Genomic DNA, 19475 nt, shown 5'->3' with positions numbered 1-19475 from the left:
GTGTGAAAATGCTTAAGAAAATAAGAACAGAAGAATTAATCTTGTATAAAAAAAATACAAGTTTGTCAACTTATTTTATCCCTTATGATATTGAGAATGTTGGCTGTAAAATAATATTTCCTTGCTAATTTAAATACAGAAATCTTTTAACACTGGGCTAATTATCCTAAAGAGACATCTTCATCATCAGTAATATTTGCTCTCCAACGAGAATGTAACATTTCACTATTTTATCAGTGAGCACCAATGTATATTTAAACAAATAGCAGTATGTTTTATTCTCTATGTGATTTAAAAAACCCAAATAACTAAGAAATTTACCAGCCAAAACTAAAATTCCCAAGAATCATTCCATCACTTCAACCACGGCAGACTAAATTAAAAAGTCAAGAAGATTATAGCTTATTGATTTCCTTAGGCTACTTAGAAATAAATGTGGGGCTCTGTTCTTATTACCATGAAACAAAACATTGAACTCTGCCCTCCAGGCATGCTACCATACTTCAGATGCTGATCTTATCATTGCTTGCTAGGCAAACAGAACTCGGCTTTTAAAGGAAGAAAGGAAAACTGTGGAGCCACTCAGGAACATCAAGGGTCAGGCTGCTGGTCTGGTTCTGGTCAGAACATATTCAGACTCACAATGCCTGAATTAGCGGCCCTTTGCTCCCTGGCAGCATTTTTTAATCCCAACATATAACCAGAATTTCAAATATAACATATAAAGAAATCTTTTTCTGAAACTGGCCATCTATTTTGCTTGGCATCTTTCTATTTGTTTTCTCTGTGAATAAGAAACAATAGAATTTTCCCTTGTCACTGCAATTTGAATTTTGATGCAATAATAAATTATAAAATAATAATGCCAAAGCAAATTGGAAGTTGGTGAAAAGTTGACTGAGGATTTTCATATTCCTATGTTTACCACCTTGGCCACATCCCTTCTATGTTCCTGAATGTTCATTGTGTACTAGATTGTGGAATCATTCACCAATGGTAAGTAGGAGTTAAAAGGTCCCCAAAGTGCAAAAAGCATGTAGAATGGGTTCGATTAACATGCAATTAACGACTTGTTGTTAGTTTATTTGTTTGGGTGAGTGGCTCCTTTGTACTAATGTCCCATCTCAGGCTGCCTCTTTCTCTCGCTTCTTTTTGAAAGATTTCAGAACTTTCCGTCTCTGACTCCCAGGGTCAGAAAATGCCCAGCAAGCCCTCTGGAGCGGAATCTGACATTTCGCAGCAATACTTAGAGAGATGTTGTACTGTGGCCTGGAAAAATAGCTATGAACGCGTCAGGCAGGGATTCAAATCCTGGGTGGAGGAGCTCTGGCTACAGACACACAGGGGCTAACGGGCTAAATGCTGCTTCCTGAAGTTTACCCAGGTAGCAACGTACATCCTCCATTCAGCCTGAAATTGAAAAGGGAATATCAGTTTCTTACACGGCTTTCTTTCCCAAATCTAAGTATCTTTAGGCAGGAAAAGGGCAGGATGAACAACGCTCCAATTTAATATTCCAATGAATAACCCGGTGTGTTTTATTGGAGGTAATAGAACATAATCCAACACAGAATATTTGATCAGGATAAGCAACAGTGCCCGGGAATCATCTGAAAATGGGTGGGTTTAACTGTGAGCGCCCTTTTTTCGCGGGCGGGGGACGGTTAGAGAACTTTCACAAAGGGAATCTACCCGCTCTGAACCCGACAGACGCCAGGGGGCAGGAAGGGCTGAGCCCGCCCCGCAAGCCCGCTGCCAGCCGAGGGAGCCAGCCCACCGCCGTCCGCCCTGCGGGTATTTGCCAGTCCTCCTGGCGGGCAAAGAAACGAGATGCTGACAGGCGGGTTTAGTCTGATTACCGCGAAGAGAGCAAAGGACGTCTCCAGGGACAGCTACCCTGACGGCGGCGGCCTGGGGGAGCCGGGGGGCTGCATCCCCGGAGCTCAGCTCCGGGGGAGGCTCGACTCCGACCGGGCTGCGATTCCCACGCATTCCAAACGCCCCGTTTTCCTTTCACTCGGAACTTCGGTAGCCAAGGGAGGGGCTTGTTAAAAACTGGCCAGTCCCGGGCCTGTGCCCACTGCCCTGTGCGAGGAGATAGCGCGGGCCGGGGGGTCCCTAGCCCTGCTTTTCATTCCCTTTGCACGTGTGGCCCAGAGTTACTCCCCAAACTGCTCTGGGCCCTGAGTCCAACTCAAGCGACCTGGCGTCTAACTCTCCCCTTGGGTGTGCAAGTCTGGGTGAGAAATAACCACCCCCGCGCGGGGTGCCACTGAGCTGGGGGCAGCCCTGCATCTCCGGCAGCCGGCGCCCGGCTCCCCCGCTGGAGCGCAGCCCGGACGGCGCAGAGCCGAGCGCCGGGGAGGCGGGCGTGGGGGGAGGGTGGGCGCCCGGCCGCGGGTCCCTGGCTTCCAGGACCACCTGCGGCGCCGCCCCTGCTCGCTCCCCGCGGCCCCCGGAGCTGATTGGCGGAAATCGCCGCCCAACCCCGGACGCGGGGCCTCCTCCCGGCGCCGCCCATTGGCCTCCCGGGAGCCCCGGAGTCGGGGGCGCGAGGGGAGGGATTTCCCTCCCAGCTCCGTCCCAGGACCGGGAAGTAGGCGTGCGGGGGCTCGGCGTCCGCGCCACGGAGCCGCGAGCCGCGGGGCTGGCCGGCCTCCCGGGAGCGCCTGGCTCCGCCGCACGCGGGGCGCCGGTCCGCGTCCTGAGCCCAGCGGCGGGACCCTGCGGGCTCGGGCTCCTCGGACAGAATACGATCACCATGCCCGGCGCCCGGGGCGCCCGGGGCGCGGGGTTCGCGCCGGCTCTGCCGCCGCCGCGCCGCCTGCTGCTGCCGCTCCTCCTGTCGCTGGTAAGCCGCGTCCCGGCTCGGCGCGCCGCCCCCGGCCCGGCTCTGCTGTCCCCAGACCTCGCGGGGGCTGCGGGGGTCCCCCCCGAGGAGGCCATCGTGCTGGCGAACCGCGGGCTCCGGGTGCCCTTCGGCCGCGAGGTGTGGCTGGACCCGGCGCGCGACCTGGTGCTGCAGGTGCAGCCTGGCGACCGCTGCGCCGTGACCGTCCTGGACAACGACGCGCTGGCCCAGCGGCCCGGCCGCCTGAGCCCCCGGCGCTTCCCGTGCGCCTTCGGCCCCGGAGAGGTGCGCTACTCGCACCTGGGCGCGCGCAGCCCGTCGCGGGACCGCGTCCGGCTGCAGCTGCGCTACGACGCGCCGGGCGGGGCGGCGGTGCTGCCCCTGGTGCTGCAGGTGGAGGTGGTCTTCAGTCAGCTGGAGGTCGTCACGCGGAACCTGCCCCTGGTCGTGGACGAGCTGCTGGGCACCAGCAACGCGCTGGACGCGCGGAGCCTGGGGTTCGCCTACCAGCCCGAGACGCAGGAGTGCCGCGTGGGCGTCCTGTCGGGCCCGGGCGCGCCGCCCCGCTACGGCGAGCTCCTCGGCTACCCGCAGGCGCCCGCGCCAGCCCGCGCGCGGGGCGCCCAGGAGCCTCTCCTCGTGGACTGCCGGGCTTTCCAGGAGCTGGGCGTGCGCTACCGCCACACGGCGCCCGGTCGCTCCCCAGACAGGGACTGGGTGCCCATGGTGGTGGAGCTGCGCTCGCGAGGGGCCCCCGCGGGCAGCCCGGCCTTGAAACGCGAGCACTTCCAGGTGCTGGTGCGAATCCGCGGCGGCGCGGAGAACACGGCGCCCAAGCCCAGCTTCGTGGCCATGCTCGTGGTGGAGGTGGGCCAGTTCGTGCTCACCGCGCTGACCCCGGACGTGCTGGCCGCCGAGGACGCCGAGGCCGCGCCCGACCTGCTGGTCTTCAACCTCACCGCCCCGCTGCCGCCGGGCCAGGGCTGCCTGGTGAGCACGGACGACCGCAGCCTGCCCCTCTCGTCCTTCACGCAGGGGGACCTGCGCCTGCTGAAGGTCGCCTACCAGCCGCCCTCCGACGCCGCCGACCGGGAGCGCCTCTTCGAGCTGGAGCTGGAGGTGGTGGACCCCGAGGGAGCGGCCTCAGACCCTTTCACCTTCATGGTGGTGGTGAAGCCCATGAACACGCTGGCCCCCGTGGTCACGCGGAACACCGGCCTCATTCTCTACGAGGGCCAGTCCCGGCCGCTCACGGGCCCTGCAGGCAGCGGCCCGCACAACCTCATCATCAGCGACGAGGACGACCTGGAGGCCGTGCGGCTGGAGGTGGTGGCTGGGCTCCGGCACGGGCACCTGGTGCTCCTGGGGGCCTCCGGCGGCGGCCCTGCTCCCAAGACCTTCACGGTGGCCGAGCTGGCGGCCGGCCGGGTGGTCTACCAGCACGACGACAGAGATGGCTCGCTGAGTGACAACCTGGTACTTCGAATGGTGGACGGGGGACGCAGGCACCAGGTGCAGTTCCTGTTTCCCATCACCTTAGTGCCCGTGGATGACCAGCCCCCAGTCCTCAATGCCAACACAGGGCTGACCCTGGCAGAGGGTGAGACGGCGCCCATCCTGCCTCCTGCTCTGAGTGCAACTGACATGGACTCGGAGGACTCTCAGCTGCTTTTTGTGCTGGAGTTGCCCTCCCCGACTGCAGGGCACCTGCTTCTCCGCCAAACTCACCCTCCCCGTGAGGAGGAGCTTGTCAGGGGCCCCTGGCGGAAGCAGGGCGCGTTCTACGAGCAGATAGTGACAGAGTGGCAGCAGCGAGACATAGCGGAGGGGCGGCTGTTCTACAGGCACTCTGGACCCCACAGTCCCGGGCCGGTGACCGACCAGTTCACCTTCCGCGTCCAGGATGACCATGACCCCCCGAATCGGTCTGGGCTGCAGAGGTTCGTGATCCACATTCGTCCCACGGACCGCCTTCCCCCAGAACCGGGCAGCGGCTGCCCCCTTCGCATGGTGGCGCAGGAATCCCAGCTCACCCCGCTGAGGAAGAAGTGGCTGCACTACACCGACCTGGACACAGATGACCGAGAACTGCGCTACACGGTGACCCAGCCCCCCATGGACACAGACGAAAACCACTCACCGGCCCCGCTGGGCACCTTGGTCCTGACGGACAACCCCTCAGTCAGGGTGCTGCATTTTACCCAAGCCCAGATCAACCACCATAAAATTGCTTATCGACCTCCAGACCACGAGCTGGGGGTGGCTGCCCGCGTGGCCCAGTTCCAGTTCCTGGTGGAGGACCGAGCCGGGAACGTGGCTCCAGGCACCTTCACGCTCTACCTGCAGCCAGTGGACAACCAGCCACCTGAGGTCCTCAACACAGGTTTCACCATTCAGGAGAAGGGCCACCACGTCCTGAGCGAGGCCGAGCTGCATGTGAATGACGTGGACACTGACACTGCCCACATCTCTCTCACTCTCACGCAGGCGCCCAAGCATGGCCACATGAGGGTGTCTGGACAGACACTGCCTGTAGGGGGCACCTTCCACTTGGAAGACATAAAACAGGGTCGGATTTCCTACGCCCACCACGGGGATGCATCCCTGACGGACAGCTGCTCCTTGGAGGTCAGCGACCGTCACCACGTGGTGCCCATCACCCTCCGAGTGAACGTCCGGCCGGTGGAGGGTGACGCGCCCGTGCAGAGCCTCCCCGCCGGCACTCTGGGGTCCTACCTAGATGTCTTAGAAAATGGGGCCACTGCAGTCACCGCCAGTGCCATCAGGGGGACTGATGGGGATACTGACGATTTGATGCTGACTTTCCTCTTGGAAGACCCACCCTTATACGGAGAGATCTTGGTCAGTGGAGTTCCAGCCGAGCAGTTTACACAAAAAGACATCTTGGAGGGTGCGGTCGTCTACGCCCACACTAGCGGTGAGATAGGGCTGTTCCCCAAAGCCGACTCCTTCAACCTCAGCCTCTCGGATGTGTCTCAGGAATGGAGACTAGGTGGCAGTGCCATCCAAGGAGTTACCGTGTGGGTGACCATCCTCCCCGTCGACAGCCAGGCCCCAGAAATTTCTCTAGGTGAACGGTTTATAGTAACAGAAGGTGATAAAAGTCCTATAACCTCAACACATCTAAGTGCCGAAGATGCCGATTCCCGCAGCGACGACCTCTTGTGCACCATAGTTACCCAGCCCACCTCAGGCTATGTAGAAAACATGGCCCCAGCACCAGGCTCCGAAAAATCACGGGCAGGAATCGCCATCAGCGCCTTCACCCTGAAAGACCTCAGGCAGGGCCATATTAACTATGTCCAGAGTGTCCACAGAGGGGTGGAGCCTGTGGAGGACCGATTTCTATTTCGTTGTTCTGACGGCATTAACTTTTCAGAGAGGCACTTTTTCCCCGTCGTGATCGTTCCCACCAATGACGAACCACCGGAAATATTCATGCGGGAATTTTTGGTGATGGAAGGTATGAGTCTGGTCATCGATTCGCCCATCCTCAACGCGGCCGATGCCGACATTCCCCCGGACGACCTGACTTTCTCCATCACTCAGTTTCCTGCTCACGGTCACATCATGAACCAGCTGATCAACGGCACGGTTCTGGTCGAAAGCTTCGCCTTGGACCAGATCATAGAAAGTTCCAGCATTATTTATGAGCACGACGATTCTGAGTCCCAGGAGGACAGTTTTGTGATTAAACTAACAGACGGCAAGCACTCTGTGGAAAGGACGGTCCTGATCATGGTTATCCCGGTCGATGATGAGACCCCCAGAATGGCCATCAATAATGGACTAGAAATAGAAACGGGGGAGACCAAAATGATCAACCGCAAAATATTAATGGCGACTGACTTAGACTCCGAAGACAAATCCTTGGTTTACATTATTCGTTACGGGCCAGCACATGGCTCACTACAGAGACAGAAACCTGCTGGCCACTTTGAAAATGTCACACTGGGCATGAATTTTACCCAGGACGAGGTGGACAGAAACTTAATCCGGTATGTCCATTTGGGGCAAGAGGGCGTTCAGGATCTCATTAAATTCGACGTGACCGACGGAATCAATGCCCTCATAGATCGCTACTTCTATGTTTCTATTGGGAGCGCTGACATCGTCTTCCCTGACGTGATAAGTAAGGGGGTGTCCTTGAAAGAAGGTGGTCAGGTCACCCTCACAACGGACCTACTAAGCACGAGTGACTTGAACAGTCCCGATGAGAACTTAGTTTTCACCGTCACCAGGACCCCCACGAGAGGCCATCTGGAGTGCTCGGACCAGCCCGGAGCCACCGTCACATCTTTCACCCAGCTGCAACTGGCGGGCAACAAAATCTCCTACGTCCACACAGCCGACGATGAGGTGAAGATGGACAGCTTTGAGTTCCAGGTCACGGACGGACACAACCCCGTCTTCCGGACATTCCGTATCTCCATCAGCGACGTGGACAACAAAAAGCCGGTGGTCACGATCCATGACCTGGTTGTCAGCGAAGGCGAGAGCAAGCTCATCACCCCCTTTGAACTCACTGTTGAAGACAGAGATACCCCTGACAGACTCCTGAAATTCATGGTCACGCGGGTGCCCGTCCACGGGCGGCTTCTGTTCAACAATACCAGGCCGGCCGTGGTGTTCACCAAGCAAGACCTGAATGACAACTTAATCAGCTACAGACACGATGGCACCGAGTCCAGTGAAGACGGCTTCTCCTTCACGGTGACGGACGGCTCCCACGCCGAGTTCTACGTCTTTCCTGATACTGTATTTGAAACAAGGAGACCCCAAACGATGAAGATCCAGGTCTTAGCTGTTGACAACAGAGCCCCCCAAATTGCAGTGAACAAAGGGACCTCTACACTTCGCACTCTGGCCACCGGCCACTTGGGGTTCGTGATCACAAGTAAAATATTGAAAGTGGAGGACAGAGACAGCTTACACTTTTCTCTCAGGTTTATTGTGACGGAGGCCCCTCGACACGGATACCTCCTGGACCTGGGCAGAGGCAACCACAGCGTCAGCCAGTTTACACAAGGTACGGCTCACTCTCCTTCCCTCGCAACCAAAGGACGTGGCAGGTCTTGCTGCCTGCGGATGCGACGATCCCTGAGAACTTCCCAAGTAGAGCTCCAGATCAGAGTCCGGGAGAAGGGCGGGCAGGGGCGGTGAAGGCAAGGGAGCCTTCCGGGCTCGCTTTCCTGGGAGAACAGCTTCCTTCTCGCTGTCCGTCCCTCTGCAGTGACCTTCGTTAAAGAGAGTATGTCAGTGTTTCTTGATAATGGCAAAGGATGCTGCCTCAGCAGAAGTCAGACTTTGGTGGGTTAAAACGGAAGCTGGCCCCCAGCTGTGCCTTGTTCGCCCACCTGCCTGTGGAGGAGCCTGTTCTGGGTGCCGCAGGTGGTCCATGAGACACACCCGCACCTGAGGGAAAGAGGTGCTTTCTGAAGTCTGTGTTTTCCTATTGTTATCATCCCCACCTCCCATTCAAACTGAGCTTTCACATTCCTATTGCTTTGATTAATTTCTGAGAGCGTTGTTCTAATACTGTTACCGTTGGTAGGAGCCTTGTAGATTTTATCATTCTTTGACAGTATTTCATGACTTAGGTAAACACCTATCCAAAGACGTAAGAGGTAAGCATCTGTCTAGAGTTATATGTAAAGGTGTGTTACTATGATACGAAACAAGAAAACATACTTAATGACATATATAGAAAATATGTCCACTGAAATAGGCATCCACTTTATTAAGCACGTGAAGATATGTTAACAGGATTAACAGTAGACTAGTAGGAGGAAATTATTTCCTTATTTCAAATCTCTTTGCCCGGTTTCAGGCCCAACAAACACCAGTTGCTTCAAGCATCTGCATTCCTGAGGCTAAAGCGTTTTGAATTATCTTTGTGCGAGGACAGCCCGGGACAGGAAGAGCAGGTGACCTCTGCAGAGTGACCGAGGGAGGAGCCTATTCAGTGTGCTGGCTTGAGAGTTAGGGCTCTGTTCTCCTGAAAGTGCGAGCTTTGTTCCAAAGGGCTTTGGGTTGTTTTCATGAAAATCTTCACCTTACTGGAATGGAAACTAGAGCTGTCCTATGTGGGCTGAGATGGAGTCTAACCCCTGAGATGGAGGGCATCCCAGTGGGGGTGTTTTTTTACTGAAATGGTGTTATGCTCAGATAACCAATGCTTTAATGAAAGTGGCTGTTGCCAAGTGTGGTGTGAACGCGACTGCTTCTCTGTTGTAGATGCTGCAAATAGCCCCACACTCCAACCTCCTCATTCTTGGCTGGAAGCCTGAATACATCCTAGGGCCTACAGGGACAGGAAAGCCTCAGAGTGCCAAGTGCCATGCAGACCGGCAGGAAACTTTTGTGCAAAGGCTTTCTGAGGACAGAGATGCCATGCAATCTTAGACGGGTTTATTTTCATGGAAAGTGAGCAGATAGACAAATGTGGCTTCAGATCACTCCTCTGACTTAAGAAGAATCTAATTTTAAAGATTTTTTTTAAAAAGGAATTTTTAGATGAAGATAGGCCGATGATTTAATTTAAATTCTATGCACTAACCTCAAAATATTGGAGTGTTATTTCTCAAATGTTGAACCCCAAGTTATGCTATTTGTTTACAGGCTGTTGCTCCATCCCTCAGGGGCTGGGGCTCACCAGGAACACTGTTCATAGCCCCTTGAGGGTTTAGAGTAGTCTAAGCTTCTTGTGAAGAGTGAAGATACATTTTGAAGATCACCTTTTTAAGAGAAATCATCACATTCCAATAATAACCGGAACACTGACTAGGGCAACTCTAGGTACCTCACACGCAGCGCTCTGTTGAACCCTTTGAGGCCAGAGCCTTCTCCATTTCCACTCACTTATCTAATCACTGTAAAAGAGCTGCTCTTCCAGCCGGGGAGTGCAAGCAGGCTAGGAGGGCGACGCGGCCTCTTCATCTGTATTTCTTTTGTTCTTATTTTTGTTTTACCACAAAGGAATAGGCTAAGCTGTATGTTGGTGGGTTGTTCAATGCACGGAGTTGAGTTCCAGTGAGCACACGTGGCCATAGAAGTTATTCCCAAATTGATCAGCTAAATGGTCCCTGGGGGGAAAAATTAATTCATTTCCAAAACTTAGTAAATTTCATTATTAGGAAAAGTGAACAAGGTAGAGTTAGGCAAAAACGGGAAGTTAGTTATTTCAAAGTCGCCTCCTCCCCAGGGCCCCTGCTTCCTTACCCCAGGGCTGAGTCACTTGTCTCTAGTACCTGGATGTTTTTCTTTACAGTCAGTTCACAATATATCCTGTGCCAGTTAATTTATAAATCACTTTCAGAAATTTCCCCCAAGAATATGTGGTCACCAGGTATGTCCATGAGCTTAGAATAAATAAGTAAGGTGTAATGACTGAAATAGATTTGAGGCATGTTTAGCTATTAGAAGAAAATCTGGTGGTTAGATGATTACTTAAAGAAGGTAACATTGTGGCTAGTAGGTTTTTTTCTTCCTAATACTTCTGTGTCTTAAGAAGCAAGCATTTATATGTATTTGTAATATGTTTATGTTATTTTCAGAGGAATAACAGTGTCATGATCAAAGTCTTTACTTAATCAAGATTTTTTTTAATGTCCCTATTTTGAACCATGAATTGTTTACAGTGTCATAAAGAAAATGAAAAGGGTTTTAATTTGTTCTAACTAATCAATATTGCTGCCTGATCTTGGAGAGAAAAATATCTGACACTTGGGTGTTATAGAATTGCATTCATGTGCTCTTTAGGTAAGAAAAATTTCTTAAAAATCAGTTTTGAGACGGTGATTGATTTCAGTGGAATGATCATCTAAATGTATAATTTTGCTGAAGAAAACATTGACAAAGACCTTGGGTGTACTAAAGAAGTTTTTTTTTAAATCATAATAGAGCCTTGAGATTTTCTTACCAAACTAAAGAAGGAATGGGACTGTTGAAAAGGGTCTTCCCCTCTCATGTCTGGAGGATTTTGCCCTTGGGCTACAGACTGCAGTCTGAGCACAGTTCACTTGACTCCTTACAGATAAATTAATGTCTGTAAGAGTGCAGAGCTGGAAGAGTGAACAGTAAAGGGCTGTGAGGACTTCCCTCCCAGTTCCTGCAGAAACACCGCACACGCCAAGGTAGAGGCAGGTGTGCCCCACCACAGCCTCAGGCTCTTCCGTTATAAATGAAGAAGCATATGAGCCTCTACTGAATATTAGACCCTGAGCAAAGGACCGTGGGAACGTAAGATGGGGGAAAAAGAAACAGACATTTTCAATCTTCTAAGAAAGATAGCTGTGCAGAAAGATGAAAATGGCACTAGGTAGACGTTGGGGAATGACAGGCAATGAGTTAGAAATGAAATGCTGAGGGAGAGCAAGCATCCAGCTTGCTGCTCCTCTAAGTGCCTTTTTAGCAAGAAAGCACCATGGACGTCACGTCTGACGTTCCCCGCCTCAGATGTCTTTCGTTAGCAAATCACCTTCCAAAACAGTAGAAGCCAACACGACGTGCGCGTTTCACGTCTGTAAGCTGTTGGTTCTAATACCCTGCCTACCTTAAGAGCATCCTCCCATAAAATCAGGTCTAACGTATAATGCCTTTAAACTACAGAGAACGAACTTAGCAGGACTCTTAGGAGATGGCAAAACCCTAGAGCACACACGAGACCAATAACTGTTCCGTGCCTTTGTTGAAGCTAGTTTTGACTGTGGCCTTGATTTTTTCCAGCCGCAGAAATAACTGCTTACTGGTAGGGTCAGATCACACAGCGGTCCGTTGTGAGCAGCACAGAGCAGAATGATATTTGTCTTATCATGATGTGTGTGTGGCATCTTTCAGGAGAGGCACTGGCAAAACCGATGAAGAGATTTTTAAAAATTTATGTTGGTCAATACTGAAAACCATGCCGGTGAATTTAATGGCTAAACTAGGAAGAACATTTCTGAGGCAGGATAATTTTTCCCTACAAATAAAAGGTTTCAGCTTTCATTGGAGGTTTTCTGTTCTAAGTTCTATCTGACACTGGGTCACAATAATTGTTTCCAATCTTTGGATTAATAAAAAAACCTTGAATTTTCCTTTCAAACTTTGGAGAACTTAAAAACGGCCTCCTGTACCACAAGAGGTAAGAAAAGGAAGCCTGAGTGGGTGGGCACGTTCTTCCTGCTAGAACTAGTCCTACAGAGAAAAGGAGTGTGATTTCAGCAGGGCCAGGAAATCTGCCACACCTCAAAATATCGCCCGTTCCACCTGTCATGGAGTCTGACATTCTCAGACAGCCACTTCTTTGGTGTTCGACATGCAGCTACCGTGGAGAAGGGCAACACCTTGCTATTATTATGACCTAACCCTTGCATTCTCTCTGTGGAAGGGATCAGATTTCCATGGGTCAGCTGAAATCAGGGGGCTTAGAGGTATGAGAAATAAAAGCACCATTTCCCGTAGGAGAAGGAGACCAAAACATGGTTACAGAAAAGGACAGACTGATAGGACCTACTGGAAGAAATGAGTCCCCAAGTTTGCCCGAGTAGTTAATCATCTTGTTCTTTGGTTATTTTCTAGCTGACATTGATGACATGAAAATATGCTATGTTTTAAGAGACGGGGCAAACGCCACAAGTGATACGTTCCATTTTACAGTTGAAGATGGTGGTAAGTATGCACTCACCTGCTAGCATAAACAAGGGGAGCGGTTTTTGTGGGTTGCTCTTTGACAACTTGATCATGATAGAAACTGTACCAAGTATCATTTTATGCTCACCTGAATTTATATGGAGTGAATGTGGTATTTGCTATAGAAATCTTACCTTCTCAATAGGACACAATACTAGTCTGCAATGGCTGTAGATAAGTGTTCAAATTCTATTATTTTTTTTCTTATGATTTGTAAAGCACTCAAGAGAAAGATCTGTATAAATAGGATCCCCAGGTCCAGTTGGTCAGATTATGCTCCTCACAAAGCTGCCTGCTGACAGTGACGAAAGGTTGTTGGCATCAGCCCAGCTCTGCTTGCTAACCACATTTCTACCCGGGCGTGTCCACCCCAAGGGGAGTGCCTTTTTCTAATTTACACACAGGTCCTGTGGACTACTGCTGGTGGGTAATATGTGCCATTCACCAAGAAATCAGTGCCGACTGAAAGTCTGTGTTGTTTTGCCAATGTCAGTGTGTTAGTGTGTTTCTTAGGTTTGGAGATTGTGTGACTTAGCCTAGCCAAGGTTTTCCTTGGTGACGCTTGGAGCATATTGCAGGTAGTCACTGACTTGGGAGCTAGGTCCCCTCCAGATATTGCTGTCATGGTCCAATGACAAGTCTCAGCTCTCTTCCAAGTCTGCTGGCCTGGGAGAAAAGTTGGCCACTTCTAGACTGACCATGAAGATGTTTTGGTTCTCTCCTGCTCAGGAGAAGCAAATGAACCTCGGGAGGTGTGTGTGTTGTGTGAACAGGACACGGGAAGTAGGGGACGTGTGTGTGAGAGGAGAGAGAGACGAGAGAAAATTCAGATTCAGTCACCTGTCTCCTTACGATGCTTTTTATAAACAGCATACTATTATGTCATCTATCTCAAAAAGATTGCATGCTTCCCCTTCATATTTCTTGAGGCATTAAATTGCATTTGTTTAAAATATCGTTGGACATAATATGATTACAGCTCTGAAAAATGACACCTGTTGGGTGCATGCCAGTGAGGCAAGTGTGTTGACTTGGATTCAGCTATGGGATTTCAAGTCATGCTTAATAGCTTTAAGTTAGAAATTTAATAAATGTAGTGCCTTTATTATTATAGTAGGCAAATCAGTTTAATATTCTACATATTGGTTAAAAAAATGTTAGTATGGAACCAAGTTCTAAGCAGGAAGCCAACTCATTAAAAAAATAATCTGCTTGTTGAATCTTGCTGCTCAAATGAGAAATTCTATTGTCAGTAAATATAGTAAAACTCTGAAAGAAGTCAAATCTGTGTAGTATATCAAAAGTTGAGGACTACACTGTTAGCTTATCTCTTAGAATTGCACCATATATACCTCTTAGAATGACTGAGTAAACCTCAGTAGCAAAAGTATTATTTTCTTCAAAATCACAAACTATTTTGAAATCCAATGGTTATAAAACATTATAGCCATTATCTTTCTTACATTTTGCTTTTTTTCTCATCGTTTACATAAACATTCTACTATTCTGCACTTTTTCCTTAGCTGGGTTGAAAGGTAGCATTTACTTTAAAATTCTGATTCGTATTCAAACTTTGGAAAACATTATGCGGTATCATATTTCAAAATATTAAGTGAGGAATGACCAGCTGAAGAAACTGGGTTTATTTTTGGATTTGCTAAAAAATGTGGCTAAGCCTCTAAAGATTGTTTATAGAAATAGGAACTTAATCATCTCAGGAGCTTTTTCAGAGCTAGAGTTTCACGTGAGAAGAAAAATCCCTGAGATATTGTTCTTGCCCTTTCTCTTCCCCACTGACATGGCCTTATTTATGAGGCTCAGGCAGATTCCAGTGAACTGTTTGGGACAGAATTTAACTTAGTTCCCCCCATGCAAGAAAACTGCCCTTTGGAAACAGAATAAGCACAGAGACCTTGCCAGTTTAAAAGATAAAATGTCACATATGAATTTCAAACTTAATCTGATACTTACTGTTTTTTAGGAATTCTGCATTGTTTTGTAAAATACTCTAACACTTGAAGATGAAGTACAAATGTTTAAACTTACAGACTATCTAGAAGGAAAATGCCCTCTGTGTAATGTGAGGTACTTTGCCAACAGAAGTAGAAACATATTTATAACATTTGTGGTTAAAGGAAAAAGTAAAGATATAATATAGATATAATATTTGTGCTTAAAAAAGTAAAGATAGCCTTTCTTTTTATAAAAATATATTAAACTAAGAATTTTGATGTTTTTTATTCAACTATGTGTATGGTGGGGATTCAGTCAATAATTTTGATCAAAATACACTTTAGGGAAGAGTTAGTATTATAGGCTGTATTTCAAAATCTTACAATTTAAAAATGTCAGTTTTACATAATGGAATACATGTTTATGAAGACACATTTGTGGTATCTTTTGACACCTCTCAGGAATTATGGCAGGAGTTATTCCTAACTGGAATCCTATGAACAAGCATTGTTCTTGCCTTTCAGCTATAGGAACTGAGGTATCAGAGAAGCCAGGTAACTTCCCCAAACGTACCCACTCACCCAAGAAGTAGCAGAGACCTCACAAGGGTACTTAGTCCTCCCATCTAGGTGATGACAGACTTTCTGGACCAGTGGGTCTGGCTGCCGAATGCAACTGTAGTGACTTCTTATCATGTACTGTATACAGTATAGCAAGTGTATCCATAAGCCATCCCCATGAAATATATGCTTCCAGTGTTTTGCACGTTGGAAGCAAGTCAAGGCACACGGCATGAAATTAAGAACTCCCTTCTCCCTAGTTCTCTTTCTAATCCACTAAATTCACTTTCTTCAAATCAACAAGATTGGTTTTAGGACAGCGACTCTCTAAGGACATTTCTGAAGCAAACATAATCCTTGAATAACCTAAAAAATAAAATGTAACTGTTAATTCAGGAGTCAAGAATGGGAGAAGACATAGAGGAAAATGGAAAGCAAAAATCTCTTGTTCCAGGTTTAATTATGCTATCATACGAACTGCTTGCTACAGAATTCTTCCGTTATGATGTCGTGGTGGATCAGGACTGCCCATCACTTGCAAAGCTTAGGACACAGTTGTGACTGTCTAGTTTTCATAGGGCTTTGGGGCTGTTACCAAATGACAAAGCAAAAGAGTGCACTATTCACAGGATAGATAATGTCAGGATTTTCACCTGAGGGGTTCTGTGTTTGGACTTAATAAATACTGGTTGTACACACACACACACGGACACACACACATAAATTCTTACACCTTAGGGTTCTTTCAATTAGATCTTAAACCTTAAATATGATTATTATTATTTATGTAGTTTTGCCCTCATAGCATCCCTGTGAGTTTGGTAAAAACAAACAAAAACATTCCTATTCCTGTTTGGCAGCTGAGGAAACTGAGTCCTAGAACTAGGTACCTGATCTTCCCCAAGTTGCGTAACTAGAGGCGGGTCTGAATCCCACACTCCTCCCCCTACACCGTGACTTTGACCCTTACCCAGAATAGGCTTTGGGGAGGTTCAACCCTTTCTGGGTTTTCCAGATAAGTTTTTAGGGATGTTTAATAGATGAGAATGAATTCAGAATAGAATCTGCTGATAGACAAAAATCTGCATTTCCTGGCATGGGAATTTTTATTTTAGAACATTTAAAGGTCACTGTGACCTAAAGTTTATAGTATTCTTTCCCCAGGTCATACTGTAATTCCTCAACTACCTGCGGAAATATATTTATTCTTTCTAAAGTTCGAATGAACACAGATCAAGTCAACCTTAAGATACCATCTTATGCTTATTTGATCAATTAAATTAAAGGGAATTACAGACATGATAATATGATAATGGAACAGGAGACTCCCATGCTGTCTGTGAAACTGTAAACTGAGAAAATGCTTTGGAAGAAAATCTGTCTGTCATGCAGCTGCAGTCACGGAGGCGGTAAGAATCCTCTTGAGACTTGGCTCCACAGAAGCAACAACTTGTAGGAATACATATGTCGCCTTGCAAAAAAAATAGCAAATCTGGAAGTTATTCTGAATACTCAGTAAAATTAAAAAAGCTTTTTAGTGATGGCATCAACATAACAAAATATTATGCAGCCCTTACAGTTTATAATCATTAAGTCTATAATACTGTAAGTCCTCAAAGGATCATTGAGTAATTAAATAATAATCATTTTAAATGTTTACTACCGGAACATCAGTGGAGAACATGAAAATGTTACATCACAACAGGCCATCCATCCAGGTAATCTGGGGCCAGTTGACATCTGTGAATTCACAGTTACAATCTAATTAGGTCAAATTCTGAAGTTAGGAAATGTGCCCCCATTATCCGTGAAGGAGCTTGTGCATCTGAGTGTATGCAGCAAACACCTGCGGATGCTGCTAAGTAAACTGTCTTCCATTTCTTTCTGTTTTCAACCTTTATGTCATCATAACAGTAACTCCATATAATGATTGTCCACAGCTGGAGAACACACCCTCCTTTGACAGCTGCCTCTTTGAATTCTAATCCCAGACCTTGTACTCCGGAATTGTGTGAGACGGAAAAAGCATGTATTCTTTTATCCTTTCCCAATCGAACGTATTTTTATCTGACTCCTTCTCGGCTTTCAGCTCTCTAATTTTCCTGTAAAGCATTCTAACAGGAAACGTCCCCTGTCCCCTTTCAGTTTTCTCTTTAAGGAGCTCCCCTAGTTCTTTATTGTGAGGTGAAAGCCAGCCCCACACAACTACCCCAGGGATGTCCTAACCCTCCACCCTAAGGACTGTCAATCACTCTTCAACTTCAGGCTCAAACCTCATTTCCTGTCTCCAGTGGCTCCCCACGTCACAAAGCCACGCTCTTCTCTGTGCTTCTGGCCTCAGCTTTACAAACAGCAAGGATGCTGTGTTCTGATCATTTGCTGATGGGAAAAGCTCCATTAGTAGAGAAGGAAGCCTTCAAATCAAAAAGGGTGTCATTAATCCTTGTACCACAATGTCCAGGGTTGGACACATGGTTAAATTTTAACAAATCGTAAAATGAATGATTAGATACATGGGACAAAGAAGCTCCCTTTTTATATGAGGATCAATTAAATAGCATTCAAAGAAAAACTCCTATAAATAATCCCCAGTGGGCCCTTTGCATTCTTTTAGAACATTCTTTTATCCTAGCATTAATTTAAATCCCTGTGGCACCAAGAAAAATTTTCAGCCAGGCTTTCACAATTTTAAACACTAGAAACCAGCTAAGTGACCGCTGTGAACATTCCTTTCAAACCTTTAGGGAAATGTACTTAAGATTGAAGAGATTCACAGGAACCACCAATTTGAAGCCATTATTCTTAAAGAATTGTTTTCAGAAAAAGAAAGTTGTCAGTATACTATAAAGCCATCATACAGTTGTAAAGTTTAATGGGAAACAGACATTTTTCAATAAATCACTGAAATATTAAAGTCAGCAGCACTATCTTTAGTATGTTTAGTCACCCCAATTTTTTGGCCTCAAGTGATGACGCAACATTAAGACAGGTAGAGAAGCATATGGGATCCTCAGTCCTCATTAAAACATTTTGTGAGATGGAAAAAACATGTATTCTTTTATCCTCTTCCTAATGGAACATATTTTTATCTGTTTTTATATTTAAATGTTTATATTTAAAACGTTTGTATTCGTTTCTGGTTGGTTTGTTCTAAGCTGAAGGCCTCAGCATCAGATCCAAGATATCTAAGAACTCGGATATGGGATCAGGTGGCAGGATTTGCTGAATAGGAGTTCGCTTTTTCTCCAGGATCAAAATTGGTTGCAGCCTCCTCATCTGAACTCTCCCATGATGCGGGCACACAGTCTGAGGGTTGTGCCTCCTGCTTTTGGCGCAGAGACTGGGGCGTCAGACATGACACGTGTGTTGGCCTTTATAACATATCCGGTCCACAGCCAGACATCTGTTGCCTCTCTCTTTGACTGCCTTTCGCTGCCCAGTTTTCCATCTGCCAAGATCCTTCATTCCTATGCCATTGAAAGCTGTAAATAGCAATTTGACATAATAGAGGAAGCTGTGAAGTCACTTCGGTTCACGAAATGTCGGTTAAGGACGAGGCTTTCAGGTTTTTATTCCATATTTAACAAGTGAGTCTTAAGACATAGGGAGAAGGCACTCTTTGTTCTGACTTGGAAAAGCACAAGTCTTTGCTTGAAGGTGACCTTTGACTTCGGGCCTTAAGGCAAAGTCATTATCGATAATTAGCTTGGATTTACGGCAAGGATTGCAAAAACAGAAATAAGAACACTACGTTGGAAAACGAGGTTTGAGTACAAGCATTAAAAGATTATACAGGCATATTCAGCTTACAGAAAAAAGCAAGCATGCTTTTCAATAAAATTAATTGCTGGTGACATGGGAACCAGGGGAAAGATATTATTACCTCAAGGAGTTATAATAAAATGGTGAAGTCACGTCAGGCACTGAATCAAATATTTTTAATCTGTAGGAGAGCACCAGATACACTAGAATACAGATCCTGGGAAGGGGCGTTGCCGACGACAGCTAACTACTGTTCAGCCTTTCTTTTTTCAGTGAGGGCTGCAGAACTGTTCAGGTCATTGAGGTCTCTGGGTGCCAGATCCTTGTCTTTAAAAGCATGACTCTGTAAGGTACTGAAACTGTGTCCATGAAAGAGATTATACCTTTTAAATGGAAGTGTGTAAACTAAATTGTCTCAGTTATTATTCTTAGTTTCATTCCAAAATTATATATCATATGGATAGTATGGATATGCTATTTTCAGTGGTTTTAGTTTAGAAGAAACTTTTCTTAAAGTGCTAAAAATTTGGGGGAATGTCAGTCCTTATTAGTCACATTTCCAGAGGTTTAGCTTGATTCTCTATTTACTCTCAAAACAACTGTAGTTACCTTTTAAAAACTAAGCAGATCTTTCCTAGGCCATTTAAAATGCCATA

General features: G+C 47.4%; 1 protein-coding gene across 1 annotated transcript in view; it reads left to right on the top strand.

The window, feature by feature from the left end:
• The first annotated feature begins 2617 nt into the window (after positions 1 to 2617).
• FREM2 (FRAS1 related extracellular matrix 2) overlaps positions 2618 to 19475 on the top strand; it is a 155314-nt gene continuing 138456 nt past the window's right edge. The window contains exons 1-2 of the mRNA XM_036904922.2: positions 2618 to 7901; positions 12434 to 12523. Coding sequence (XP_036760817.2) covers positions 2762 to 7901; positions 12434 to 12523 — 5230 coding nt within the window. The 5' untranslated portion in view covers positions 2618 to 2761. The remainder of the gene's footprint in view (positions 7902 to 12433; positions 12524 to 19475) is intronic.

The sequence above is a fragment of the Manis pentadactyla genome, chromosome 2, assembly GCF_030020395.1.
Source record: "Manis pentadactyla isolate mManPen7 chromosome 2, mManPen7.hap1, whole genome shotgun sequence".
NCBI lineage: Eukaryota > Metazoa > Chordata > Mammalia > Pholidota > Manidae > Manis > Manis pentadactyla.
Note: the sequence above shows the minus strand (reverse complement) of the source record. Positions and strands in the feature narration are given on the sequence as shown.